Below are 14,311 nucleotides of genomic sequence, written 5' to 3' on the forward strand. Positions count from 1 at the left end.
AAAGTCAATAATGTGAATGTAACGTTCCCTGAGGACCAGATATGTGCTCTGGGAATTCATTTTTCTAAGCATTTCATTTGCAGCTGACAACGGCTAACAACATGCTGTATTGTTACTAGGAATATGAAAGAGTTACTGAAACTGGTTGTCCATGACTTCACCGTACACTCAACTGTGCTGGAACGGTTCTTAAAGGGGAGGCCTATTTTGAAAATTTATTTAAAGGCATAATTCACTGCGAATATTAATATTTTTTGTGATTGTGAAGGTCCCCTCTTTTTATGTAACGATAAATATTTTAGATTATAAAGGCTTCCCACAAGCTGGCTTCACAATGGCTGGTATAGGGGCAGTTGATTCATAGTCTGGAGTAAGGATGTCCAATCTTACTGGAAAGGGGCCGGTGTGGGGTGCAGGTTTTTGTTTTAACCCAGCACCAAGACACCTGATTCAGCGTATTGATTGAAGACGATGATTGGTTAATCAGTTGAATCAGGTGTAGTGCTGGCCTAAAACAACCTGCACCCACACCGACCTACCATGTTCGTATAAGATTGTACACTCCTGGTCTAAAGCAAGTGAATAAACTTCAAGTAGTTCCAAAGCTGGTTGTACTGGGTACAGCATAATTTCACTAGGTCTATTCATATGCTTTCCAAGTGCGCAGCAGTCTTGTTTTGCGTGCTCTATCGGAAATCGTTCCTGCCGAAAATTGGATTAAACGTTACCTACACTCGGCGATCTAGGTGTTTCTTCCCTCCATTCAAGTAAATCTTTGTAGTGTGCACTAGAGCTACGGAGTGCCGAAATTGCTTGTATGCTCATAGCGCGTGTATGAAATCGAAATATTTCAACTTGTGTGAACTTTTGCACGTGCTTATAAGAGCAATACGCCTGCAAGAAAAAAGTAGAGCCAGTTTATTAGTTTTAATTTCAGCTAAGATATACTCAGCAAGATTCCATAGCAGAAAATGCACATACCACCCTGAGACTTCATTCTGCCAAGTGTCTGTTAACCATTTCATAAACACATCGGACTGGAATTGAATTGAAGTACTTTGGGGGCAGACGCTGCAGCCGGAAGTCGTGCATTGTATAAAGTGGAGCAAGGGAGATATTTTGTGGATGAGCAACCTGTGCCCTGACTTAATTTTATTCTCTTGTCGCAAATGTAAGGGGGTTCTGGTGCAAAATGACTGAATCATCACAGGTCAGCAGTGGCAACATGTGTGGGTGATGTGAATCTTGAAAAGAAAACTAGCACCTATTTACTGTGCTTGTGAGTTCTTAAATGGTGACTTTGGAAAGCGGTATGTCAACTGAGCAACCAGAGACTGTAAAAAGCAACTAATTTTCCAGTTGCTAGAACTTCCCGGAAGTTGCGAGGACCTGGGAGATTATCTCCCTTGACAGCGACGCCATTTCGTAACTAATTTCATTCATTAGCAGTGGAGCTGGCGATACTGGTAAGTGACAGAGCTGGTTCGGTACTTCAGTATATCAAGGTATGTGTCCACAGTAATATTTTAAATTCTTAAATCGTGTACTGTCGGTTGTTTAGATTGATCAGAAAGTTAGCGTTATACTTAATTGGTTAAAAAAAATAGTTTCCTAACGTATAGTATATTGCTGACGTCAAACTTCAGATTGCCAACAAACTAGCTAGCAAGCCGTGTTACTCTCTAGCTTGTCGCATAGACTATCCACTAGTTGCTTGGTTTTGTTTTACGTTCAGTGTTGTTTAGTTATGGATTGCTAGTATGATAAATAATAATTTACATAATTAATTAGCATTACGTTAGCAACTACACCTGGGTATTAAGTTAGCTAGACTATGGAACTTCGCTTAGTTAACTACTTTGCGCTGGTTGTCATACATCGCTACGGAAGTAGCCTCATCTCCGTCAGGCCTAGCTAGCTGGTACTGTGGATGGTGGCTCAGAGTTCCTGCGAGCTTCAGAGTCCTGAGCAAGCACTCACTCTCGTCACAGTGATAGCCAACGATCGCTGCTACTTTGGCTAATCATTCACTGTGACTTTTAGCCAAGTTATTTACAGTGCGAATATAAAAAAAATGGTGTAACCTTATTGACGTTAGCCAGCAGTTTGCATAGCTGCTAGTTGGCTAATCCTGACTAAACAGCTTGCAAAGACTCGGTATTGGTTTCGTTTTTTCAGTTCGAGACAAGCCTGTTTTGCTTTCTGGTAAGTTTCGTGCGTATCAGAAGTGAAACGGCCGCAGTTAAAATCTGCCTGGGTTACATCACCAAATTTGTCATGAGAAATATTTGCTGACAGATTTAGCTTACAAGTTGGCCATATCTAAATACCAGCCAGATGGCCACTTATTTAAAAAAAAAAGTTTAACTAAACTATTATAAATATATTGCCATGAATGTATATTTTCCGATGCAAGTGAATTATATTTAATTATTGATTATGCATATTGAGATGAATTATTGCAATAAAAATTGTAAAAGATAAAATAAAAACAACTAAACTATACAGTAAATGGATAATTGACTTGGCGGAATAATATGCACGTAGCTGTACAGTATTCGTACGGTAAGTACATGCGATAATTTAGCTGTAACGTTTGTCAGTCGAAGTTATATTTAGATTCAACTTGTTGATTTTTCACAATCGTTAATTCCAAAAACTTAACTTTGCTATCACGCTTGGGCCAGTAAGTTAGCATCTTTCTTACAGCAACTTTTTATACATGTATTTGTTATTTTCGACTTCATTATAGGAGTAGGAGCACTTTGACGTGACCATGGTAAAGATATTCATCGGAAACCTGTCCCAGGACACCACGGCAGAGGAGCTTCGCTCTGTCTTTTCCCAATATGGAACAGTCTCCGAGTGTGATGTCTTGAAGAGATATGGTTTCGTGCACATGGACAGCAAGGCAGATGCTGAGGAAGCCATCCGCAACCTGAACCAGCGCGAGCTGAACGGTATGGCCATGAACGTGGAGTTGAGTCGCGGCAAGTCCAGAGCCACCACAAAGCTGCACGTGAGCAATCTCAGCAGCGGCTGCACCAATCAGGAGCTGCGCGCTAAGTTTGAGGAGTACGGGCCGGTGGTGGAGTGCGACATCGTAAAGGACTACGCTTTTGTGCATATGGAGCGTGTAGAGGATGCAATGGAGGCCATCAGTGGGTTGGATAATACTGCATTCCAAGGTGAATCTGCAGACGGGATAGAATTGGCTCCCAGGTTTTGGATCTGAGGTTTTTTGTTTGTTTGTTTGTTTGTTTTACAAAGAATCGCCAGTTATGAAGCCCTGGCTTGGAAAGGGCTTCATAGGGTGATGTTTTAGGCGCTGCCTTGCTTGGATAGGAAATGCTGCATTGAAACCTTTCCCCAAGACATGTTTGGAATTTCTTCATGAAAATCTTTGAAATGCAGTTTTATGAGTACATTTAATTTAATGTACTTTGCAAGGTTTAATGTACTTTGCTACGTATGAAGTGTAGGGAATTTGTACAGGTCCAGTTTGTGGACCTGACCGGGCAATGTAATGTCCTGTCCGAGTAATTGATTGAAATAAATTTATTGTTATGAATTCGCATCTCAACCACCCCTAGGCTATGATCTGTTCTGATGGCACTAACCCCCCCCCCCTGTTTGCAATGAAGCATCCAGCTGTACATGTTGTCTGGGTTTGAGAGAACCTAAATCTGGCAACCCTAATGGAAGTGTCATCTGGCTCAGGGCAAGCTGGTTGACTGCGGAGTGGAAATGAGAAGTGGCCGTACATCCCATGTCTACTCTCCCCCAAATTCACACAGGTTGAGTTTGCAGCGGTGAGCTCAAATGCGCATAAATTGACCATTCCAAATTAAGAGAGAAGGGGTTTAACTATCACCGTTTATGTGGTCATTTAGCCATTTTGGATGGCAAGAAACATGCAGAGAATAAGCAGGCTGGAGTTTTGTTTTTTTTTTGCAAGGTCAAAGCAGCGCTGTGATTGTTTGGAGGCAGGGGAAACATGCGTGTCACTGGGAAAAGCCAACCCTTTTGTTGCGTGTCTTCTTCCCACTCTTCAAGGCAAACTGATGAGCGTGCAGCTGTCCACCAGCCGCCTGCGCACTGCCCCGGGCATGGGAGACCACGCGGGCTGCTTCGTCTGCGGCGAGCCGGGGCACTGGTCCAAAGACTGCCACCTGGCTCAGAACGGCGGCTACGGCGTCGGGCCGGGGGGTCAGGGCGGCGGCGGCGGCTACGGCTTCCGCGGCGGCAGAGGCTTCCCCCAGGGAGCTCCCGGGTTCGGCAGGGGCGGGCCGGGGTATCCCGGCGGTCCTGGGATTCCGAGAGGGCCAGCGCCCGCTTTCTACGGGGGCTCGTCTTTCGGGGCAGGGGGGGGCTACGCGGGGGAGGCGTCCTCGCTTCCCATGGGCCACAGGCCTGGCTACGGGCCGCCGCGGCCGTACGGCTCCGAAGCGCCGGCCCCGTACGGCGGCAGGGCCGAGAACGTCTTCCCCGACGGCACCGCCGCCGCCGCTTACGAAAGCCAGCGCCACAGCGGCGTGGATTTCTACGAGCAGTTCCGGGCCCGTCCGTACGGCGCCGGCGCCAGCTACGGCGACGAGCGCCATCTGCCCTCAGCCTACTCTTCCGTCCCCGCCTCACCCGCCATCTCCAGGGAGCGCCTGCCCCTCGACCCCTACGAGCGCCGTCCGCCGCCCCCTCCGCCGGCCTCCGGCTCCTCGTACTATTCGCGGGACCGAAGCCCGGTCCGGCGAGGCCCGGCCTCGGGGGACGGCGTCTCGTACGAGCGCTCGCGCCTCTCCCCCGGCTCCTCCGCCTCCAGGAGCTCCGCGTACGATCTGGCGCGGGCCCGGGACACCTATAGCGATCGGGCGCGTTATGCTTACTAACTCGCCCCCCCCCCCCCCCTTCTTTCTGCAAGGTGAGAGCTAGACGCTGTTGCTATGCTAACTGTTGTGTTCTTGTTGCTTGGTCTCATTGCTACACAGTAAGAACAGTGGAAACCTAATATATTTCAGGTCCTTTGTGGTACACCAATTTATGTTTGGGAATAGGCAGGGCTGTGGACAAGTTCCTAATGACTTTCAGGGTTTAGGAACACGCTATTGCATGTAACTTAGACGAGCTCCCTCCCAGGAGTAGTGGGTTTTTTCATGGGGTTCATGCGAGTGTGGTCTGCTCTCTTTCCAGTTTTGCGTAAACTGCGGGAGGTGCCTTTGGAACCGTTCCCCCAACCTCGCGTGGCATGTCGAGAAGCGAACACTCTCACGAAACCTCCCAGCTGAGTTTCAAGAGCGGTGCGAGGGGACGGGAAAGGGGTTTTCCCTCATTTTCATTCCCAACACTGGATTTACTCATCTCTCAACCAGCTAAACAGACATAACTTCCATTTACTTAGAAAGCAACCAATCCCTTATTCTCTATCGGCTCGCTGCAGACATTCATACACTGTGGAATTTTCGGTAATTTTTGTAAATATATTAATTTGCTTAAATTGTTGTGGGTGCAATCATTACCTGTCTTGTCATTAACGTTTTGTTTGAATTCCAGATGTAGTTAGTAGTCTGCAGTTTTATTTGTGTTCATGCACTTTGCTTGCTGTTCTGATCAAAAAAACACCTTGGCAAGAATCTTTTTTTTTTATAAACGAGCACACATTTTAAAAAAATTTTGTGGCACAAAGCGATTGTATTTCGTCACGGCTGTGACTGTAAAATACTTAAAAATTATTTATATTCTGAAGGATACAGATCATCTTGTTATTTTGTATAAAAGTGGTTGATGAATCAAAACTTTTGAACCGTGAAGACCGATGCTTGTTGGTAATGTTGGGCTATAGTTCAGAATTAATTGTAATTTCCAAGAAAAGTTTTTTTTAGTTTGTTTTGTTCTGAATGTGAGCAGTTGTTGGAAGTGCATGTGCATATTACTCTTTCTTAAAATAAGGTCATTTCAGGTTAACCAAAATATAATAGGCTAATAAATAAAGGGCGAAGTTGTATTCAAACCAGACATGCCGCTTTTCATGTGTGTATATTTTGGCACATGTTTTAGATTTTTGCATGACCTGTTACTCTTCTGTAAAAATGCCCCTGGCTTTCACACCAAATGGCTTTCTGCCAAATAGCGTTGCTTAATCTAGTTTAGATGGTGGCTTCTGTATAACCAAAGGTGCAAATTGTCAGAAATCAAGTGTATTTTCCCCAAAGATGGTGAATTCCATCAGCAGGGGATTTTGACCTTAATTAAATTTTTTTTTAAAGGGCAGTGATGGGTAAATGAATGTACAGATGTTACAAATAAAGTTTGATTGAATGACAAGTTTGCTCCGAATACACGTTAATGAAATTTCCGAAGTTGGTGTGGCATATGTGCATAATTTATGGAGCTGTCCTTTCATTTTTACGCACTGAAATTGCATTTGTGAATGCTGCAGTTTAAGAAAGAGAACTGAGAGTCTGATATTCAGAACATTCCTGAAAGTATAATCCACAAACCATGATCTCTGCACAAGTGTACCAGCTAACCACATTTGATTTGAATTAAGTCAGCCTTAACTCAGGGTCGTTTTTTTACTTTCAGACTACAGGGCTAGCATGTGACCTTCCTATTGATGGGTGATTTAAAATTACTTTCTGTGCTTTGCAAATAGTTTATAAACTGGTTACAAATGTGTATATTTTTATGTATGTTGCCTTTTTTAATAAACCAGAGTTTTTGGTGAAAATCTTACTTGGTTAATTGGCTCTATTTCATCATGTTTTTGCATTTGGACCCTGGAGTTCCTCTGTCATTGGGAAACGTCACTGTCCCAATACATATGCGTTTTACTATATTCCAGTGACAAAACATCACATAATGTTGACTCCCTTTTTGGTGAACAGGTGGTTAGTGGCGGTGAGAAAAGAAATTGCAGTAGCCTAAGTAACCTGCAAGAGTATTCATATCAATGCTCAGTGGTGAGCATATTTATAACCCCACACTTCATGTTCCATTGTATGTGTTTCTGTATACGTGTATATTAATATTAACAACAGTAGTAAATGCTTTACCTTAAGGTGGCAATATGAAGTAAAAAAATGTTTATGAAAATTCCGCGTTTATGGGAAAAGTATTGGTATATATTTCATATCCGTAATTTGGTACAAACACATACAACACCAGCCCCTGTCACTGTTCCCCAGAATTTAACCAGTATATAGTATGTAGTGGCGGGACATACATTGTTGGATTTCCTCCAATCTCCTCGTTCCATGAAAGGGGACTGGCAGCCAGTGGCTTCTCAGCTAGCATGTAGCCGACGCCATTTCATAACTTGGTCCTGTGGATGTAGTTGCAACTGACTAAAAGGTATGAAACGAACCCCTTTTAATGAAATAAAATTAATGACACACTAGGTTATATATGTTGCATGCAATACAAGCATTTTTTTCAGGGTGAGTAGTACGCCTGGCTCACCGTTAAAAAGAAAACTAAATTAGCTTGCCGTTTTAGCTAGCTAGCTGTTAAACGGATCTGCACTTGCGTTAGCTGGCTAGGAAGCAGGTGAGTAACCTAGATGTCCTGCGACTTATAATGAACGTCCCCGTAATTTTACGTGTGCACATTTTCTGTTGGTACTTGTTAGAAATTGCATAATCGTTATCGGACGAGAACGTTAATGTTATAAAGTCATGTTCGTTGTGAGCTCTATCCGGATGCACTACTATGTGTGTGCAAAAAGCGGCCCTTATTTCCTTTGTCTGTACTTGGGCGTAACGGTATCCTGAGCTATAACGAGTGGCGTTAACAGGATGTCATCGCCCCTAGCTTAAATGGGACGGGTTACCTTTGGTCTTGGACAGCGATTTCTTATCGACCCAGTTCGCTGAAGCATACGCTAGCCCTGTAGCAATACATCATAAATGCGCATCTTTACGGTTTCTTGATATGTATTGTGGAATTAAATAGTTTATCTTTCTAACGTTGGTAATTTCTTTGTCGGTCTGCCGAAAGTACGTTTAAAGTAGCTGTGAAGTTAACGTGAAGATGCTAATAATATCATTAGCAAACGTGTTACTCTTCAGATTCAGACTAGTGCTGCATCTCCTAAGGATGGAGGTCGTTTATTCAGCGTTTATTTATTTATTTATTTGGACGGGTATCTTGAAATACATAGTGCCTTGAATTAACAGTGGGTTGGCCTTTAGCCTTACCAGTTTTAATAGATTTTTCCGGCCAGCTACCGTGGCTGGCTTGCCATCTCGCTTGCAGTTGTGTGAGATATGGAGTGATGTGTAAGATCCTATGGATAAAATCAGGCAACATATAGGCTAATCATTGTTTTACTTTAACGTGAGATTAATTAATTATATGCATATTTTGATCTCACACCTTAAAGGTTCATAAAGATCCACAATGGGGCAAGTTGCTCAAAAATCCTCCCTTACCTGTGACATGAAATGCACACACATACACAGCTTCTGAAATAACATTTCTTCTCTGACGTCTTGGTGTCTTTTTAAAACGCCCACCCCTCTTCCCTGTTGCCATTAATGCAGAACACGAAGCGTGTGGCACCATGGTGAAGATATTCATCGGCAACCTGTCCCAGGACACCACGGCGGAGGAGCTACGCTCCCTCTTCTCCCAGTATGGAAAAATCTCGGAGTGCGACATCGTGAAGAACTTCGGCTTCGTGCACATGGACGACAAGGCAGAGGCGGAGGAGGCCATCCGCAACCTGCACCACTACGAGCTCAACGGCCTGGCCATGAACGTGGAGCTGAGCCGCAGCAAGTCCAAGGCCTCCACCAAGCTGCACGTGGGCAACATCAGCAGCAGCTGCACCAACCAGGAGCTGCGCGCTAAGTTCGAGGAGTACGGGCCGGTGGTGGAGTGCGACATCGTGAAGGACTACGCCTTCGTGCACATGGAGCGTGTAGAGGATGCAATGGAGGCCATCAGTGGGCTGGATAATACTGCATTCCAAGGTGAATCTGCAGACTGGACAGGGAGGGTCAGTGGCCCGGCATAGAAGGTCCTAAAAACCACAGGGTCCTCTGCAGTGTCCTTAGAAAGGACCCACCACATTCCCCTCCTCCCCAGGCGAGGAGAAATGTCTCACCCGCAATTTCGAAGGGATGCTGGTGTGGAGATCAACATTCCTGTGGTTTGGGAAACTAGCTAGGGGCCCAGTCACCCACCTTGGTAGAGGTGTGCCCACTGGGGTGGTGCTAACACTAATCTGGCACTGCGATCCCTAATATGTGTTTTACAGAGGTTCCAGACAGATTTGTTCAGTAACTGGGGAGATGTGTTGTTCAGGACCAGGTTAATGTTGGCTGTCGCTGTTGCAGGTAGTCCCAGGCAAAGCTTCAAACAGGCCGACTACAATCATTTCAGGATGTTCAGTGGGCTGAACTAGAGGACAGCTTGTCCACAGCATTTTTTTTATAAACAAGAAGTATAAGATATGAATATAAACTCTACCCAAAGTGTGCAGGTAACACAGTTACTATATTTTTCATATTATGGCACAGGTGTCAGAATCCATCCTGGAGACCTGCAGTGTCTCCTGGTTTTCAGTGTGTTTCAGCACCTGCCATGAATTAAGTCATTTGGATTTGATTACGGTCGCTGCAGACACTACAGCCCTCCAGGACTGGAGATTAACACCCCTGTGTAGGGTTCCAAAAGGTTCATGTTTTAGCTTAGAAATGTGGTCATGTTTGCCAGTGACGCTCTCAGTAGCCTCATAATATCATGCCTTGCTTTTTTTTTTCCCCCTCAAACCAAAATATTCTTTACATTCACTGTGCCATAACTGTTGCATTAAACCGTTGGATTAAAGGTTTGGTCGGTTAACCAGCTAGCTATGAATGGACTTTCGGCAACTGGTCGACCGAATCGCTCACTGTGATTGAGGGTTAAGGTTTATGCTGAAGATGGCCTTTAGTTATTGTTTAAATGGCGCTGTGGACTTGGTATCCTCCTTGTTTAAAACTGATAATTTACTCATCGGTTTACTATTCATAAGGCTGAATGTATTGTTTGAACTTTTCATTTCTTGAGTGGAATTATTGTAACATGTAAATTCACCACCTTTAGACATGAAGCTTATATTTTAGGAAAAATAAGCTCATTTGATTACGGTGTGATCACCACAAAAAAACAGTAATGCACAAAATTTATAAACCTGAGAAAGCATCCGTGTTATTTATCAAGATTATCGTATGGCATTTTATTTGAAGTGTATTCCAAAAATGGAGATGCACAGATGTGTATTTTTACTCAAATACATTTTGTGTCAGTTTGTGAAATTTTTAGCAATCATTGGAAGCATTGATAATAAGAAATATTTTTTCAAACACTGCGTATTTTTTTTACATTATCACATAACTGCTTGTTTTGCCACTGTGCTAGAAGTGGGGTAATTCATTACCAGTTTTTTTTTTTACCAGGATTTCTCCCAAATTTGTATTTATGTCGAGCAGTAAAGCGCTTCAGAGGCATGTGGTCTTTGCCAACGGTTCATCCGTTAAATGGCACAGTAGCAGGAGTGGAGGCAATGGCAAACTGTCTTGCGTCTTTCTTTCCCCAAGGCAAGCTGATGAGCGTGAAGCTTTCGACTAGCCGCCTGCGTACCGCTCCGGGGATGGGAGAGAGAACGGGGTGTTATCGGTGCGGGCAGGAGGGGCACTGGTCCAAAGAGTGCCCGCTGGACCAGAACGGATCCTACGGAGAGGGTCCCATGGGCCCGGGCGCCAACGGATTCGGTCCCCCCAGGTTCGGCGGCGGCGGTAGTCGCGGCCGCGGTTTCCCCCGGGGCTTCTCCGGCGACCCCAGCTTCGCTAGCGGCTACGCCCCCGTCCACGCCTTCGGCAGGGGGGCCGGCTACGGCGCGCCCGGGTACGGCAGGGGCGCGGGATTCGAGGGCGCTGTGAGTTACGGGGTGCCGCCGGGCTACGGCATGGGGGCGGAGCATAGCATGGCCCGCGCGTACGGCGCCGATGGCGCTTTCGGGACCGCCGGCGGCGGCGGCGCGAGCTACGGCGCGGTACCAGCCTACCCGGTGCGGCGGGCGGCCTACGACGAGCGGGACCCGTACGGCGTCGTGGACTTCTACGAGAAGTACCGGGCGCGCCCCTACGGCGCCGGTTATTTCGACGATCGGCGCGCCGTCCCTCTGCCTCCCCCGCCTCCTCCCGCCACCTCGGCGATCATGAGGGAGCGTCTGTCGTCGAACGCCCTCGACCCCTACGAGCGTCGCCCCCTCCCTCCGCCGCCGGCCCCCGGCACTGCGTACTACCCACGGGACCGAAGCCCCATCCGGCGAATCCCGCCCGAGGGAGAGAACTACTCGTACGAGCGCTCGCGTCTGTCCCCGGTCTCGTCTCTTTCGAGGAGCACCACGTACGACATGTCGCGGGCCAGGGACCCCTACGCTGACCGGGCGCGCTACGGTTACTAACACCCCCCCCCCCTCTGCCAGGTGAGCCTGCTACAGGACCTCTGAGGGGTACACTCCTAATTTAGCTCGCCAGGAGTTAGCACCTCACTCCTAGGTAAACTGATGACCTTCAAACTGTTTATGTCAGATTCGCATTACTGAATTGGCCTTCATGGTCTTCGACATAATTTACTCGAAAACTCTTGAGGTAACGCAGATAGCCTGTTGGTAATTACAGCTCAGAGATTGGTTAGATCTCAGAAACGTAAAATTCAGGAACGTAATAGTCAAACATGACCTTCGGCCACGGCCACGGCCACATAAGCACCCTGTAGCTTCTCACCAAACACATAGCAGTTGTCGTCAACGACAGGTGTGCTTCTCAGCTGATTGGGGCTAGCTCTGGGCCGGTAGACTATAAATAGTTGCTGGCTTGGAGGCAAGTGTATCGAGTCCAAGAATACAGTCACTTCGGCTATTATGGTTCAAGTGTGTGTGGGGGGGGGGGGCGGGGTATAGCAGTTAAATGAGAGTATCGTAAAGTTGGGAAAACAAACAGGAAAAAAGGTAGTAAGAAAGGATAAAGAGATGCAGTATTGTAATCCCAGCCTTTAAACGAGAGGACGCATGCTTTGGCACCTCTGCCGGGGCGTGTCCTGGAAGCTGAAAACGATGTTGTTGTCTCTTTTCAGGTTCTTTCCGCGCCGCGCTCCCGCAAACGCGCGCTCACTCGAGGTCTCGTTTCGGCTCGCCGCGTTTCGCCGTTGGCGCGGTTCGGGGGGACGGCTGTTTCACGGACGCAGTGTTAGAGCGCCATCTTGTCTCGACGTGTATCAGCTTGAACGCCATTTTTTATTTTTAGTTTTGTCTTGATCCTCCGAAATGTGGCAGGGTTGCATGATTTTATTTTTCATTTTGAAAAAAGTTTTTTGCTGTTTTTTTTTATTTTTTATTTTTTTTTACTTTTTAACGATTGCTATAGATATTTTACCCAAAGTGTGAGTGCGGATGTTTTATTATCTCTACAGTATTTTAAGTGGGTTTTGGTAGCAACAGCTTAATGTTCTATGTTAAATTTTCCTAACCTCTTTTTCACCATCGTACTGTCCTTTTTTTGTTCATAATGGGAGTTTCCTTGCTCATGGCGATATAACAATGCTTTCCTGGATATAGTGCAATGTCCTTTTTTATTGTGTAACTAAAAGTCCTTACAGGACTTGATCATTCTGAGCCGAAAGCACACACATCTACTAATAAGCATGTGTAAATAGATACGTTTATAAACCCTGTATCTTCTCAAGAGAATTTAGAACATATTCATACAGTCTGACACACTGGAGGTCAAAGACGTTTTTATGACATTTTTGTGCCTAGCTCTGCTGTCGATGATCATTTTTTGACAAATATAACCTCTTAAGTGGCGCTAAGCGCTGCACCATGTTTCCTAGAAAAATATAATTTGCTTACTCTACAGGCAGCATTTGAAATGTGCATAATTCAGACTTGAAGTTTAGGAAAAGTTATGAAAGGAAAGGTTTCAAAACTCAACTGAAAGTTAGGTTTAGTTATGCCTCTCATACATTTTCCTATAAGTTTCAGACGAATAAAGTTGGATACCGTCTCTTGTTTAACGAGGCTTGGACTTTCGGCGATTTGGAAGCTAAAACGATCAAGCTAAAACTTGTAATAAGTTCGCTTCAATATTGAAAAAACGGCAAAAATCATGGCAACACTGTGTAGTGAATGGTGGACATTAGCTGTGCGTTTGACCTTTAGAACTCAGATTTTTGCTTGGTAGTTCTTCCCAGACATAATTTGAATTTTATGTTAACGTGGAACAGCTTTTATAAAGAGATGCCTTTTTATCAAAAAAAACATGAAAACATGATATTGTGCAAAGCACCAAGCAGACATCTTGTCTGACTAAACCATTGATTTATAAATTTAATTTCCTGGCTCACCAAAACAAAGATTGACCAATTGTTGTTCTTTCCTAAAAGCTTGCCCAAAGAATTGTTCAATTTATGAAATGCAAGCCGGGTCTATTCAAATGATGTAAATAGTCATGGAAAATTCAGCCTATAACAAGGAGAAAAAGTGAAAGGCTTTTTAGGAAAATAATTTCCCGTGCACTGTTCTCCTTCCAGGCAAACAAGCAGCCTATTTGTTGAGAACAATAGCATACCTATATCATGAGTAGTATTTCTGTGAGTCTCTCTCTCTTCAATAAAACAGTTGTCTACAGTGGATGGGTTCAGTTGTCCTGTTTTATGATTATATATATGTGTGTGTGTGTGTGTGTGTGTGTGTGTGTGTATACAGTGTATATATATATCCTTTAGAGGCATCTCATGAACTGGAATATTTTGTATCATACACTTAAATGCATCCTGAAGGTTTATCCCAATCTTCCTTGATACCCTGCTAGTGATAAGTAATAAGTTTTTTATCCATGAAAACTATGACTAAAGTAAATGGCTGTGTCTTGTTAAAAGTAAACATGCATTTGCATGTATAATATAACTAAATAGATCCACTTTTAGATGTTTTGTTCATGTTGTCATAGAGACCAGGCACAATTTCACAACCACAGTATGTTTACTAATATTGCTATGTTTGTACAAAATGTAAAATTGTTCAGATGCAGTAGAAGCGCTTGCATACAGTATTGCCAGCAGGTGTCAGGGTTGTCAACGAAAACGGCCTCTTGGACATTTTTTGGACACAGTCCAGGTACAAAGTTTCGCAGGAAGAATTTGACCTTGAGGTATCGATGTCTGGTGTATGTTGGGCTGCAGCCAGTTAATCCTCAATTTTCCTTTCGTTGGCCTCCAATTAAATTTGAGGTTGTAGAAACAGGAATGTGTGGTACAGTAGGTAGGA

The 14,311-nt window shown here is 44.8% G+C and overlaps 2 protein-coding genes across 8 annotated transcripts; both read left to right on the forward strand.

The window, feature by feature from the left end:
• The first annotated feature begins 558 nt into the window (after window positions 1-558).
• LOC118223935 (RNA-binding protein 4.1-like) lies at window positions 559-6,729 on the forward strand. Of its 4 annotated transcripts, none has more exons than XM_035411034.1 (4): window positions 559-1,505; window positions 2,753-2,960; window positions 4,057-4,918; window positions 5,188-6,729. In XM_035411034.1, exons 2-3 carry the CDS (start codon window positions 2,777-2,779, stop codon window positions 4,884-4,886), a joined length of 1,014 nt encoding a protein of 337 aa, XP_035266925.1. In that variant the 5' UTR covers window positions 559-1,505; window positions 2,753-2,776; the 3' UTR covers window positions 4,887-4,918; window positions 5,188-6,729. The 4 variants fall into 4 exon arrangements, with proteins under 4 accessions (XP_035266925.1, XP_035266922.1, XP_035266923.1 ...); XM_035411031.1 differs by having other exon boundaries at window positions 564-1,505; window positions 2,753-3,188; XM_035411032.1 differs by having other exon boundaries at window positions 564-1,466; window positions 2,753-3,188.
• A 493-nt stretch (window positions 6,730-7,222) lies between these two features.
• LOC118224180 (RNA-binding protein 4.1-like) lies at window positions 7,223-13,675 on the forward strand. 4 transcript variants are annotated; one of them, XM_035411438.1, is made up of 4 exons: window positions 7,223-7,347; window positions 8,538-8,969; window positions 10,581-11,470; window positions 12,121-12,256. In XM_035411438.1, the coding sequence occupies exons 2-3, from the start codon at window positions 8,558-8,560 to the stop codon at window positions 11,447-11,449; spliced, it is 1,281 nt and encodes a 426-aa protein (XP_035267329.1). In that variant the 5' UTR covers window positions 7,223-7,347; window positions 8,538-8,557; the 3' UTR covers window positions 11,450-11,470; window positions 12,121-12,256. The 4 variants fall into 4 exon arrangements, with proteins under 4 accessions (XP_035267329.1, XP_035267332.1, XP_035267330.1 ...); XM_035411441.1 differs by lacking the exon at window positions 10,581-11,470 and having other exon boundaries at window positions 12,121-13,675; XM_035411439.1 differs by having other exon boundaries at window positions 7,229-7,344; window positions 8,536-8,969; window positions 10,581-12,251.
• Window positions 13,676-14,311: the final 636 nt, after the last annotated feature.

The sequence above is a fragment of the Anguilla anguilla genome, chromosome 3, assembly GCF_013347855.1.
Source record: "Anguilla anguilla isolate fAngAng1 chromosome 3, fAngAng1.pri, whole genome shotgun sequence".
NCBI classification, from domain to species: Eukaryota; Metazoa; Chordata; class Actinopteri; order Anguilliformes; family Anguillidae; genus Anguilla; species Anguilla anguilla.